Source organism: Pelodiscus sinensis, chromosome 1, assembly GCF_052426305.1.
Source record: "Pelodiscus sinensis isolate ZL-2025 chromosome 1, ASM5242630v1, whole genome shotgun sequence".
NCBI classification, from domain to species: Eukaryota; Metazoa; Chordata; order Testudines; family Trionychidae; genus Pelodiscus; species Pelodiscus sinensis.
Genome location: NC_143052.1, coordinates 217,379,650 through 217,394,539, shown reverse-complemented (window position 1 = coordinate 217,394,539; position 14,890 = coordinate 217,379,650). Strand labels below are relative to the sequence as shown.

Here is a 14,890-nt window from a genome sequence, read left to right as displayed (position 1 = left end):
GAGAGAGAGGAGAGAGGAGAATATGATTCTTTATAACACCATCATCTCCCCCTTTCACTTGGGCCATGTCATGGGGAATCACCTTTGACTCTTCCATCTACTTTGTCTACCATTTCATCCATGTTCCAGTCCTGCTGCTTTTCCTTTTATAGCATTTCTAACCTTTCTTTTCTCTTCCCTCTCCCATTAAAATATATAAAGAAGCATAAATCACATACCAAAATTTCCTTCCACTGGCATCCTGACATAGAAACTGAACTCAGGCTTTAGACTTTGCCCATGAGAGTAGAATGTCAGACAACAGCACAAATTTACAACAAATGCATGGTATCAGTCAGGTTGGTATTATAGTTTTTGGGTTAGAGTGTGAATTAAAGGAATGTGGTGTGTGCAGTCTTCAGGCCCAGCCTTAGGGCAAGGCAAGCAAGGCTGTTGCCTTGGCCCCCAGGCCTTCAGGGCCCTGCATTGCCCGGCACCCACCTGTCCGGTTCCTCACTTGTTGCCCTGGCTAGGAGCCACCCAGCCATGTAGTGCAGCCAACCACAGAGACAAAGTTTGCCAGTCCCCACCCCCACTCACCCTCCCACAAGAACACTAAGTATAGTCTACTCCCTGCCGATGTGATGTTCTTTCATGCAGGAGTGTTTATTTCTTGAGCTCTTCTTCCAGCCTGGGGACCTGATTTTTAATTTGTTTGTTTGTTTTTCATCACAAGCATTGTGGACTCATAATGGCAGGTGAGTAAACGCCAGCTTATGTGAGAAGCATTTACCAGAGTTCACCAACAAGGCAAACACTTCACTGCAGCCCTAATAAAGAATGATAGAGGAAGTGTTACTGAAATTCCTGACATCTATTAATATCTTATCAGACATAAAGATATCTTTTAAATGTAGCTTTGAAGTTTTTCTCTTCATGTTCTAGACATGCGTAACTACTCTCATCAATTTGCTAGCACGGTCATTATATTTAAACAATTTTTTTCAGGCATACTTATCCTTAATGTATACACTATAATAAAAATATTCTGTACCAGGGTGGTATGTTCTATAGTTCTGCAGACAAGATACAGGACTCTTCTTTTGGCCCATACAGTAATTAGATTTCTGCATGTTACTGCTAATTCTGATGATTTACTATGGAAGACATGGCTTATAAACATCAACTGGCTACCAGAGTGGTGGGTGGAAGCCTTTTCTTTGGTCAGAAGGAACTAGAGGCAGAAAGAAATTGCCACTGTAGGAAGCCATAGGGCCAGCTGGTGCTGAGAAGGCAAAAAGGAGGTATCTTGTGCCCAATTCCAGGGCAAGCCACGTCATTTTCATATCTAGCACAGGTTGACTAATGTTATTTTAGGGTTACACTTTGATTGCAGTAGTCCCTATGCATAAGATGCCTTGGTCATCCACTTTCATTCAACATACTCCCTTCACACATTGGTTTCTGCTTATCCCTTGAGCCTACTGTGGGAAGTGGCACCCTTGGAGGGTCTCTGGCACCAAAGATGTTTGGCTGCCCTTTATGCTGGCCTTGCAGGACAATGGTGAATCATAGTCCTGGTGAGCAACACATCTTTCTTCTTGCTTAGTAAAACAGTAGCCTGGGGACCATAGAGAAGAGACGCAATTGAAACACCTACTAACTCCATAAATAACGTTGGAGTAGCTGGGGATCTACCACAGGCCATTGTGACTTTGGGCTCTATGAAATGGTATGTACCCTGAGCCAGGGTCACAGCAACCTGCATTTATAACCCAATATCTTAGGTATAAATGCCCAGGTCTGCTTCTTAGCAAGCAGAGGTAAGGGAACCTGGAGGGGTTTTGTCTGTACTGTAGAGTTTAGTGAGCCTGACCCTGGACACTACTTTTTCCCTGAGCATCGGCATTCTCTCTTCACCAAAGAGGGAAGCACACAGGGTAGTCAGCTTCTCTCTAGCCTTGTGTGTGCAGAGATTTCACGCTGAAATATCATGAAGCTGTATTGCAAACATCAAGTCACCTTAAACTTCCCTTGTTCAGGTTCAGTACACTTGAACATGTCTTGAGCATAATGCGGTCAGATTCCGGTAGAAACCATTTCCTGGTTGCTATGCTGTGGCCTATAGTTCCTAAGGCAACTCTGCACTGAGGGAATTGTAAAACTTTCACACAAGCTTACAGCTGTACTCTTGGATTGCCTCCATCTATGCAGGGCAGCCCTTTTACCCTGCAGGGCAACTCTTTTACCTCTTGGAGATATTCAGATATGGGTGTTTCCAATCCACAGGTAAGAAGCTCTGGAAGCTGGAACTTTTGCTGCAGGAAATACAGAAGAGTATCACACACTCAGTATGTTCAGCAGCAGCCAGTGAGTTAGGAACCAAAGATTGAATCTTGAAGCACAGACCTCTCTGTTTCATCAAGCATTTTTGTTGCAGGGGAGGGAATGGGAGAAGGAGCTACCAAGAACCCAGCCAAGCAGTGGCAGCCCATCCATAGGCGCAAACTAGGTGGTCGTCTAGGGCACCAAATTAAACCACTGTTGAGGGGTTTGGAGGCGGGGGCGCCGATCGCGTGCCGATGCACGCCGATCACTCGTTTCGCCTAGGGCACCAGTTGCCGGCAGCTCGTCTAGGGCCACTCCTGCAGCCAAGGCATGCTTATGCCACGAAAAGTGACTTATTTACTACTGTGGAATGTGGAAGGGAGAAAATAGGTGTGACCTCTACAAATGAATACTTGGGTAATGGGCCTCTGCATGGCAGACTCCAAACATCCTTCAGGGGGAGGAGCTTACCACTTTGTTTTTTCTCTCTCATAAGCCTCCGCAATTGTCATGGTCAGGCCACCTATGCTAAATCCCCAGCCTGGCAATGCAGGTTGTAGCTGAGGAGTCCTTCCCTGAGCCATGCTTTGTGGCAGTGCAGTTTCAAGCAGCCAAAGTCCACGATAATAGAGAACAAATGAGAATGTAATTCAGTTCATTTGTTCAGTTGAAAAATTATAGTATGGATCAGAAACTAGCAGCCGGAAGGGTATTTTGCCCAAAATTTGTCACTTGCAGACAAAACATTATTACTTGTCTCTGCTTCCAACCATCCAAATCCCTGCCAATTTGTAGTGTAAATCAACAGGCTACCTTATATTCCCAATAGCATAGGAGACCTCTTCATTCTGGTCTGTGGTGTTAGCAGCAACATTTCAGAAACTGAGTTTGGTTAATCAGTATCATCCACAGAAAATGTGTATAAAATGTGGTGCTAACTATTCTGTTCTATTCTGTATGTAAGTGCATAGCACTCAAGCACTCATGGGAGTTACACATGCGCACTGAGGGGGAAATATACTCCCAGCCAACTGGTTTCTGCTTCTTCATTCCAAAGACTGAACTTATTCTCCCTACATTTGTAAATACAACTAGATCATCATTACCTTTCATTAAAAAAACAAAAAAGACAGAAGTTTCTGGGTTAGAAATCTCAGACCATCCAGGTCAATTAGATCTTGATTACAAATACTGCTGTGAAATTGTAGAATGGATTGAGTCAGTCAACCTGGCATAATGTGAATAGGAAAAATAAAATCTGAGTTGGTTGTTCATGGTCTCAGATCTGCTTTGGATTGTTTAGGGCTGGTTTGATCTCAGAGTCATCCAACCTGTGCACCCCAGTAAGTTCAATGGAGTGATAATGCAAGCTGCTCATAATTTCCTTTTTGTCAGGAGTCTGGAGCGGGTGGTGAGCTCATATATACCCTTCATCTGTGAAATCTCTGGGAAGAAGTGAGGGGTCCTGCCACCCACTCTTTGCCAAACTGAATGCTCCCTCCTGCAAAGCTACTGCACATGAGGGCCTGAATTTGAGCACAAAGATCAATCTGAATCAGTAGGGAGAAAGTCTCTAGGACCACAGAAAGTTGCTTGTGGAATGGATGTCTGGTTCTTGCCAGGAACCTGAGACCTTCAGCTAATTGGAATGTGTATTTTCATGCATTTACATTAATTTTATGTCCATGATCCATTTAGAATGTGAAACATGAGTAAAATAATTTTACTAACATTGAATCTCCATAGTTATATTTAAATGCTGCTAATTCACTTTTTTATTTGATTCCTTTTTCTCTCCTTCCATCTGCCATTTTATTTTTCATCCCCTTTTCTTTCTTTTTTCTCCATTATGTATTTCATTCTCTTCTATTAGTTTCTTCTTCTTTCCTTCTCCCTTTTTATTGTACTCTATTATATATCCGTTCTTCCTCTCCTCTATTTCCCTCTCTCCATTTCTTCTACCTCCATTATCTATTAATCTTCTTTTACATTTTCTCTCAATTCTATCCCTATGTGGTTGAACATAGATTAAATGTGGCGGATGTATAAGTACAATGGGAATCTGGTTGTGTATTTCTTGATTTTACCTTGTCTAAAAACTCAACTTTGATGTCCAGTAAACATTTTTAATTGTCTCCTTTTTTTGCAAATATAGGAGAAAGATAATTTGAAAGAATCCACATTCAGAGACTTTTTGTCACATGATCCTTAATCTAAAAATTCTTAAACTAAACACAAAGAAACGCTCTTACCTGACTTAGATGTTTTGATCTGATGAAGGTAGCAATTCTGAATATAATACCAAAAGAATTAGACAGGCTTACATGTTATAATAATGATGCTTAACCCCTTCAACACCATACACATGTACTCCAATAGCAGATTCAGAAAACAGTACGAATGGTCAAGAATGAGCATAATGTAGTGAGACATTTCATTTCCTCACCCCCAATTGTTTAAGCTGATATTGTTGTTAGTGTTGGTAGGGCAATTGTCACTAACCAAAGGACTTGTTTAATTCATCTACTACTAATGTGGAGAGACTGACAGTCATAAAAATAAGCAAATGCCTTTTATCTCCAAATTATGCCTTAGAGATAGTCATAAGAAATCTAAAATGTAGGGAAGAGGAGAAGCAGAAGGAGAGGGAGGAAATACATGAGTCTTTTGTCTAATCACAAACAGAAGATATCAAGAGTTAAAAAGCTTATTGCCCTAGGCATACTTTTTCTAATTTTAGGTTCTTGTTGTTTGGTTCAGTGAACTGGATCACTTTTAATGGTTTCGCTTAGTTGTGACTGCCATAGAAACTGCAGCATGGCAAATGTGTTTTAGAATGTACTGTAGTTACCTGAACAGTAGCACTATTTTTGTGCTATCAAGTAGAAAAACAATATATGCATGTATACATGTACACCTGGCATCAGTCACAACTACTACATTGCCTTCTGTCAATTCTGTGGTTATTATTTGGCTTACATGGAAGAATGGGGTTCATTTATCCTGTCTCCTCATTATTTGAAAACAGCCATGCACAAGGTCACTCTATTCAGGGGTCAAAGAATACTGAGATCTGGAGCCATTCTGCCAACCAGGTAGCAAATGTAATGACAGCATCATAGCTGGCAGCAGCTGAGTTGAAATTGTTTTTTTGGATCTCAGTTAATGTCCATTTTGGGGAAAAAATAACTGTAGAAAATAGTGTCCACAGTAAAAAGAGCTCTTTTGGAAAAAGTCTTCTTCCTTGTGGAAAGAGGTTTATCAATATCGGGAAAAAACCCTGTTCTTTTGAAATTTTTTCGAAAGAACACGATTGCAGTGTGGATGTAAGTGAATTTTTTTTTGGAAAAACGGCCGTTTTTCTGAAAAAACTCTTCAGTGTAGACATACCTTGACTGTCCTGCAGCTCAGCAGGATTTCCCCAGTCCTGGCAGCATGAATCAGAGCAGAAATTAATTTGCTTATGTAGTGTATGGTTTGGCCAAATATCAGCTAAGTGAAGAGATGAAAGGTGTAAATGCTAAAAAGGAAAAGGAAGTGCTTTGCCACATTTGTTATACTCAGCCTTATCATTCCTGGTTCTTGGAGCAGACAGACCTCATTCTGAAAAACTTTCCTCATTAACTCATCCGAAAACATTTACAGAGTATCTGAATAATTTATATTATTTATAGTGTGATAGTTAGGGAGCCATTAACTCTCTAAAAAAGCCACCAGAGGGGAAGCTTTGCAACATAAGGTACATGGCAATTGAGTGAGTTAAAAAAAGAAAAATACAAGAAATGCTTAATGGACTTTTTGAATGTGATAAAACTGAACAAGGCCATAGTTCCAAACATCAAATTCTAAAAATAGTCTAGAGTAGGGTGAATGAATGTGCTAGGATTTTTTAAAGGTTTTCTAGAGGTCACTCTTAAAAAAACAAAAAAAACCCAAAAAACCCCCAAACAAACAAACCAATCAACCAACCAAACTCCCTCCTTCCCAACTTTTTCAATTACACTAGAGAGAAAGAAAATAATTCCTCAGAATGTACAATTTTTCCTCTATAAGGAAAGACAGGAAAGGATGAAAATGCTGAGGTAAATGATGTATCTAGAGGCCAAGGGGAGAAGTAGAAAGTTTTCAAAGGTAGCCTCTGTGTTTTCTATGTCCAGCTCAGGGCCTTAGTGCTCTATAGATGGCTAGCAGTACAAGTAGGAAACATTCCCACCTCATATGCAGGATGTAGAAAATAAACAGATGGGATATGGAAGTCAAGGAGGCTAGAGAAATAGTTCTGTTTGGCAAGGACTAGGGCAGAACTGAAGGAAGAAAAAAAGATATGTAGTGAAGGGATTCCTTGTAACCTCTTCTGTATATTGCGACGCAGCAAAGTCAAACCAAACCAAATCAACTTGTGATTGCTGTGAGTTAGTTTGTGTGGTCCTGGAAAAGAAGCAAGTCCTTCAGAAGAATTTGAACTAGCAGAAGGAATGGGCGTGACTGACAGATTGTTCCGTGTATTAGGGGTCTTGGAAGAAGGCCCAAAGATAGATTTAAAAGCATTTCCTGGGGCTTTTAGCTACCTGTCACTTAGGAGGACTAGATAGGTAAAATGATGCAAATTGTTTTGGAAATTAGGGGGATTGGTGTTCCCCTGCTGTTGGAGTTTTCCATTTTTAAAGCCACATTATATTGTGATTGCTTTTGCTGAGTGTCTGATTCCAGCGGCGCAAGATAGAGTTAAAATAATTCATCTATCTCCACAACTGTGTGGGTGCAGTAGTACTATGTAAGTGGCAGGATGGCTAATTCAGGAGTTCCTTTATTGTGTTGCCCTCAATGCCTGATGCACATGGGCGCAGGATGTGCTCAATCAGAAATGCTGATCCTTGGGGCTGATCCCACAATGCAATGTCTCTGGCAGCACATGCCAGGTGTTTGTGTATTCTGAATGTGATTACTCAGGTATTTCTACATGAAAACAAGCTGCACCTACAAACAGAATGCCAACTGCAGCTACATATTTGAAGCAATTATCATGACTTATTTAATATGTCTCAGCCTGTAGCCCATGCTTTGCAGGGGGCCTGGAATGTGGAGGGGTTTGCACCAGGCTTTGCAGAATGATTAAATGCTGTTGCTAAACCTTCCTACCTATGTGTGGCCTCTAACTTCAAATATGCCTGCTGTACGTCTAATTTAAATGCATTGCTTCCTAACTTTGTACCAGGCCACTAACTCCACTAGGGTTGCCAACTTGCTAATTACAGAAAACTGAATACCCTTAGCCCGGCCCTTCTCCAAGGTCCAGCCTCTGCTCTGTTCCTCTACAAGGTCCCAACCCCCACCCATTCCATCTCCGCTCCCTCTGACCTTCCCTCTTTTCCCACCCTCCCTCCCTCATTGACTCATTGTCCTCAGGCTGGGGCATGAGTTGAGGTGTGGGAGTGTCAGCCGACGGTCAGGGCAGTGTGTGTGTGTATGTTTCTGAGAAAAGGTTTAACGTCTGTGTCTTTACTGCTAGGACTGGGGTCCCATCGCAGAGGGTGGCCAGCAGGCCAACAGACGCCCTGTTATATAGGAAGAGCTTATTACACCTTAGATTTTAACTGCTAGAACACAAAGTTCCTTCGCAGCGGGCAGCCTGGGAAAGGCTGGAAAGGTGCCCCAACGGATCTTGTCACCTGGGAGTGACACAGATCCAAACGCCCAAGCTCTCCCTATGTCTGTCCCTTTATGACCGGCTGAAGTTCATTTAAATTGTGCTTGGTTCTGTTACAGCAACTGAAGGAGTCAGGTTAAAACTTAAACAGTTACAGGTTTATAAAAAGACTTATAAAAGCATATGGTTACAATGGCTATTGCTCTATTTTTTAAATGCTAACAAATACAGATTTTAAAAAATGGTTACAAAGAAAATAAAGATAGAAAATAGAAATAATGGTACCAGGTGACAGCTTAATCTTTAAAGAGCTCTAAGTCTATATATATATATACTTAAACAAAGGACCACATCCAGGTACAATTTTTACCCTTTTCTGTGCCTCTCGACTCCAGCGTGTCAGGCCAGGGCCGGTCTCTCAATTCCTAGGAAAGACGAATACGAGGTGGGCGTCCCCTTGGAACCTCGGGAGATCAAACACCTAACCCGACCAGGAGATAGATGGTAGATTGACACTCAGAGAAAATGCGCTGCTGGACCTATCTTTATACCCCTGGGGGCCCGTATTCTCTTTCTTATCTAAGATGCCGAATTGTACTGGTCCGTTTTGTGGCGCCAGTTCTTACAAGCAAGTTTCAAGTTAATTTACACTTGCAAGAGAGATAACTAAATTGTGAGCACTAGACATTTTTTTACTAGGCGAGAGATTCCTCCCCCCGTGGACGGATGTGTATTCGTATCAATATGGGTTAAGTCAAGGACACTCCTTGGCAGCCTCTTGGTCAGCAGTTGGCGTATCTCTGTTTACAGCCATTCACGGTCACACAGCCTAGGCTTTCTGCTCTGTGTGCCCTGTATGCTCCAGGCAAGCAAAAATAGATGTTACAAGGGGGTTCCTGTCTGGCTACAGGGAGGGAATGAGGGCTCTGGCTAGGGGTGTGGGTTTAGGGGTAGGGTCAGAAATGAGGGATTCTGGGTGAAGCAGAGGTCCTGGGCTGGGGCAGATCGATTTTTCGATGCTTTGCAGTATAGACACTCTCTTTCAGAAGCATTTTTTCAGAAGATCTCTTCTGAAAAAAAACTTCTTCCAAAAGAAGCCTGCACTCTAGATGTAGCCCCAATGATTGCTCCATACCTAGGAGCTGGATGGACATTCTAGCCACTTCTAGGAGCTGTGCAGAGCCAGGTACAGAGCCTGCTTGTGCCTCCAACTAGAGTTTTAATGGCCTGGCCAGTAGTGCTGACTGGAAACACCAGGGTTCCTTTTCAATGGGCTGTTCCCATTTAAAACTGGACACTTGGCAACTGTCACCACTATATCTAGGTTTTCCACTCAACACAGGGAGTCAGGGGGGAGGGCAGTAGCATGTCTAGACTCATGTGAATGCAGAAATTCTCTGAAATTCTCTGCATTCTGTTCAGTGATATGCAGGATGAAGCCCTTTATCCATTCTACAATTCTTTAAATATTTAATTCCTGTGCACATAGGGTCCTTGAAACCCCCAGTACATAGAGCTATCCTTAGCACACTAATATTAATGAAAATGCTCCCATAGACTGCTGTGAGCTTTTGATTAGACCCACAAGGATGAAGCTGTTCATATGCAAAATAAATGTAATGGGCATGCTCTGCGAGGAGTGTGAAAATGTGACCAATAATAAAGAAACAATAGTAGCTGTGGTGGTATGTTCATAGGGGACCACTATAGAGAATTGGCCAAATGTGTTTAATAAAAGTATTGAAAAGTTAGACCATGTAATGTCATTTAGACAATGGTGAATACCTACTGAGTGCAAATATGTTTACTTTGCAGTATATTGTTCAGTATATGCTTACTTTACAGTATACTGTTACTTTTCAGTATATTGTTTACTTTGAAGTATATGGTTCAGTCACTAGATGTTTCAAGTGTGCTTTATAATGTTCTAGACATGATGTGGTCCCTGGTAAACAAAGGAGGCAAAGTTGGAACTCATGCTGTGTCAAAGTATTTTTTATAGGTATAGATGTTTTCTATAATAAACATCTCCCATTTAAGAAAAACTATGATTCCACATAAGACATTCACCAGGCATTCTGTTTCCTGTTTCTGTTTTCTTTTAGGTCTCCTATGTAAAAGCTATTGACATCTGGATGGCTGTGTGCCTTCTCTTTGTGTTTGCTGCATTACTGGAATATGCCGCAGTCAACTTTGTTTCAAGGCAGCACAAGGAGTTTCTGAGGCTTAGAAGAAGACAAAAGAGACAAAGCAAGGTACAGCTACTTTAAATTCACACTCTGAATCTTCCTTTCCACTGAGTGATTACTCATTCATTGATAAAAGACATTGAAAACTTGCAATAGATTCTATCTGCAGTTCAATATCCTTATAACTAGGTGACAGTAGATTGGCCATTGATCCTGACTGTCTCATTCTCCAGCCAGCTTCCTTGAGGCAATTGTGACTTCATGTGTTAAGTACCAAATTTATAAGGCTGTAGATATTTTTAATCTTCACTTTTTATACTACCATGGATGCAACTTCATTAGTAGACAGAAAAATTGGAAGCACTACTGTAAACAGGGCATCAAAGCTTCCCTCTGTGTCTTCTAGATCAGTGGTTTTCAAACTTTTTCTCATGACCCAGTTAAAGAAAATTGTTGATGCCCATGACTTAACATAATTTGATTGGAGTTTGGGCTCCCAGATGGGGCTGAGGATGAGAGCTTTGGGCATTGGAGGGGGCTCCAACTTTGGGGGTATCAGGGTTGGGGCAGGTAGGGCTTACCTTGAGCAGCTCCTGGGCAGTGCAGCGGGGGGTGCTAAGGCAGGCTTCCTGTCTGCCCTGGCACTGAAGAGCAAGCTGTGCCCAAAAAGCAGCCAGCATCAGGTTCCCAGCCAATGGGAGAACAGAGCTAGTGCGCAGAGCTTCCCCTCCCAACCTAGGAGTTGGGCCTGTTGCCGGCTGGCAGCCTGCTTGAGCACCCCCACAGGTCACCTGATCACCCTGCAGCAATGAGACCCAACGCCTGACGTTCCATGACCCAGTACTGGGTTGTGACCCGTAGTTTGAAAACCACTAGTCTAGACCTGCTGAGGCCAGAACTTTCCTGAGACTTTCTAATGCTCCCACTGTAGCACTATTATTCTTGAAACTGATTTTTTTAAAAGCTAGTATAGGAAAGGCCACAAGTCTGCTTCGTTTAAACGGGTTGACATTAGGAATAATGTCGCTGAGTAAAACGGAGTTACGAGTGACACTGCTAAAAAGGAGATCAGGATCAGGGATTGATATCTCCTGTCAATATTATACATTTCAAGTTGTTGATTTCTATAGACCTGAAATTGCTTAACCCCACTCGCCCCCTGCAAAAAAAAAAAAAAAGGACCAACTCTTCCCATATAATTAACCTAAAAATAGAACAGAAACTTGTTTTGTCATAAATGACCATCTGCGAACATTTCCTGTGTATTCAAGAAAAAAAACCCATCTTTCCTGGATTTTCATTGTTATATAAGAGACTTGGAAAGAGGCAATATATTCAATTTTAGGACAGCAGAATTCATTCTCACAATTTTAGGGACTTTCTATTATTCTCCTTCTTTGTATCTAAAGCTCTGTCTCCACAACAGCTGGAAGCTCGCTTCTTGGCATGGGTAGACAAACAGGCACTAGCCCTGCCCTACATGGTATGCTAAAAATGCACTGGTAGCTCTGTGAATGCTGAGGGTGTCCCTGGTTGGTGCCAGTACTCCTCACAGGTGTGAGGAGTAAGGGAAGCGATACTCCCATCAGCCTCTCACTGTGAAGATGGCTTCAAGCTCAGCTTAAGGTTATGTCGACTCCAGCTATGTTATCTATGTAACTGGAGTTGCGTACTTTAAGCCCACCTTCCAGTATAGACCTGGCCTTAGCTGCATTTTAGAATCACTCTTAATCATGATAGTAGAGAAATTCAAGTTTAACCCCGTGTTTGAGTTTATAGTAGGTTACATAAATGTTTAAGGCAAGAAAGAGGCTGACAGCAATGGCACCGAGACCTTTGTGTTTGGACAGTTTTGTTTAACTAATACGCTGTAGTTAAACTGCTACTGTATTATCTGAGGGGCGGTTTTGGATGGAATCCAGTGTTGCCTTCTGATATAATGCTGTTGTCATGTGAATAGAGAGTCCCATTAAGATTCAATTATCCCTGTAGGTATGTGTAAGATACAGTTGCCAACCTGGAGGAATGTTTGCCAGAAGTGCTGCCACTAGAGTCTTTTATTTCCAAGAATGATGTGGTAGCAGCTGAAGCTGTTTTATTTGTGCTGAAATTCCAGTTTTGGATACACTGACTTCTCTGGCAGGGAATGAGCTGTTAATGGGCTAGTGTTAGCAAATGACAGTGCTGTAAATACACAGCCCTAACAGTGTGTGCATTGATCAGCAATAGCAGAAGTCATTCAGTGGTTGTTCTGCTCTTCTTTCTGCTTTCTTCACATAACTACAGCCAATCAGCAGAACTGCTTGCCAGATAATCTTGTGAAGGCCAAGACCATAGCAGATTTCAAAAAAGAGCTAGATAAATTCATGGAGGATAGATCCATCAATGGCTAGGCAGGATGGGCAGGGATGGTACCCCTAGCCTCTGTTTGCCAGAAGCTGGGAGTGGGCAGCAAGCAATGGATCAATTGATGGTTACCAATTCTGTTCATTCCCTGTAGGGGCACCTAGAATTGCCACTGTCTGAAGACAGGATGCTGGGCTAGATGGAGCCATTATGACTATTCTTATGTTTTTATGATCTAGGATCACTTGCTGTGCTGACCTGTCTTTACTCTTTGCTGATTTTATTCTATTAAATTAATTAAATGTGAAAGATACATGGAAATATTTTGTTGGAATAAAGTAATGTAAAATAGATAAGACAGCTATCCATTTAGGCTGGTTTTGTTTGACTTTCCTAGGAACCCTGATGCTAGATTTTCACAAGTAATGAAGTTTCTAAGACATCCTTTTTATTTTATTTCCACTGCTATTTGCTTAAGTTTGACTTTCACAATTTATTTCCTTTTAAACTGATCCATGTGGTTTTGCATGATAGTATTCTCTAACTGTGCCTTTCTTTCTTTCTTTCTTTCTTTCTTTCTTTCTTTCTTTCTTTCTTTCTTTCTTTCTTTCTTTCTTTCTTTCTTTCTTTCTTTCTTTCTTTCTTTCTTTCTTTCCTATTTCCATTCTCACTTCTGCTATGTGTTCTGACAATCTGGGGACAGACACAGACTGTGACTGTTGGGAATGAAAGCGTCGAGTCGGTGCGGCGCATGAATTGCTTAAGAAGTAAAGAGTCGCCAACATACAGAAAAGTGAATCAGATCTACAATTCAAACTCAAGGGTAAAGCTGTAGAGAGAAAGAGGGACCAAGAGAGACACTTGGTGTGAAAACAATGCCATAAATCAGCAGTACGGCTTGTTTTCATGGCATCACCTGTGGCCTCTTGTGTTCTCTTTACTACATATCACAGCAAAATATACAGTACTCTCTCCAGCATGAAAAACTATTTCATGCTATACATTTCTACCTCTCATTCCCTATCTTTATACTACCCCCCACCCCCACATCACTACGTTCCTGGTACTGTCATCACAAATTTTCTCAGGGAAAGTGCATTTGCATTGGATAGTCTGGTTCCCCCGTAAATGTACTTACTGTATAGTGAGTAGAGACAGGAGAGTAGACAGTGCCAAGAGACAGAAAAAGCCTTTCTTCTCGCATCTTTCAAATGATTGTATTCCAACAAAACTAGGTTTGTGTAGTGAAATGCACTTTGATTGACATGACATTCATTCCTCAACCTGAAACCCTGCAGTGTTCCTCCTCAGCATGCTCTGGCTCTTGTTTATGGGGGTGTTAAAACCCATAAATTACAAAGAAACTGATTTACTGATTATCATAATTATTATTATATGAGGATCAGGTGATCTGAAACCTTTTATATTTACAGGTTGTTTTAGCATGTTTGCAGCAATGTACTGGCTGTTGATAGACCCAGATTATGGATGAGAAGTGGAGATAATAAATTCAGCACTGAAGGGAGAAATAATTTTAGGGATATTGCTCATTATATAGTGCTCATGGATGACCTACAAAACGCTGGCGGGTCAGATAAAATAGAACCTTCTAAACTTCTAAGGAGTTGGTTTCCCAAAACAAAAACACAGCTTCCTCTGCTCATCTCTGCTCTAAAACTGGAGGATTGTTTTATGCCTCTAACTCTGACAAGGTCAGTAAAAAGCGATTTCAGGGGATTTTGCTGCATTATAAAAACAGCATCGGCTTTCATGATCAAAGCAGAACAACACAGTTCCCGGTGTGAGCCCTTTCTTCTATTTTTCCTGTGTAATTCAATAAGCTGATTGTCAGGTGGAGCTAAGAGCTATGCTGGATTCCATATGCAACCCTGAAGATTCAACAGTGGCTTTGCAATGTGAACAGTGTTTTTGCCCTAGGTGTGACCATATTTATGCATACACAGAACTCACAATAACAAGAGAATTGTCAGGCTCTCCCTACAAGGTAAAATTAATGTGTTTATACTGCAAGCATAATGTACATCCCTGGAAACCACACTCATTAGAGCAAAGCTAGTTGAAACTGATGCTCTGCTGTGCTGTTCTTACAAACCTTTTGGAGACATCTAGAGGCCAGCATGGGGCCTGATTTCCCCTTTCCTAAGGAAAGCCACAGAGATGTCTCTCTGGATTTCTGTGAGGGCATTGCACATAAGGCTAGGATTGTCCACATAGATGCTGCATACCTCTGCAGTATTTTTGGCACCACTTTTTGGCAGGTTGAGCTCCAATGAACTTGCATTATCAAGAGCGACGAGAAGTCCTGTGGCACCTTATAGACTAACAGATTTATTGGAGTATAAGCTTTCGTGGGCAAAGACCCACTTCGTCAGATGCATCT

The 14,890-nt window shown here is 41.6% G+C and overlaps 1 protein-coding gene across 1 annotated transcript in view; it reads left to right on the top strand.

Annotated features, from left to right (window-relative positions):
* Nucleotides 1-14,890, top strand: part of GLRA2 (glycine receptor alpha 2) — a 145,115-nt gene that overhangs the window by 86,509 nt on the left and 43,716 nt on the right. Inside the window, exon 8 of the mRNA XM_006122811.5 lies at nt 10,060-10,209. Within this exon, the coding sequence (XP_006122873.1) occupies nt 10,060-10,209 (150 nt within the window). The remainder of the gene's footprint in view (nt 1-10,059; nt 10,210-14,890) is intronic.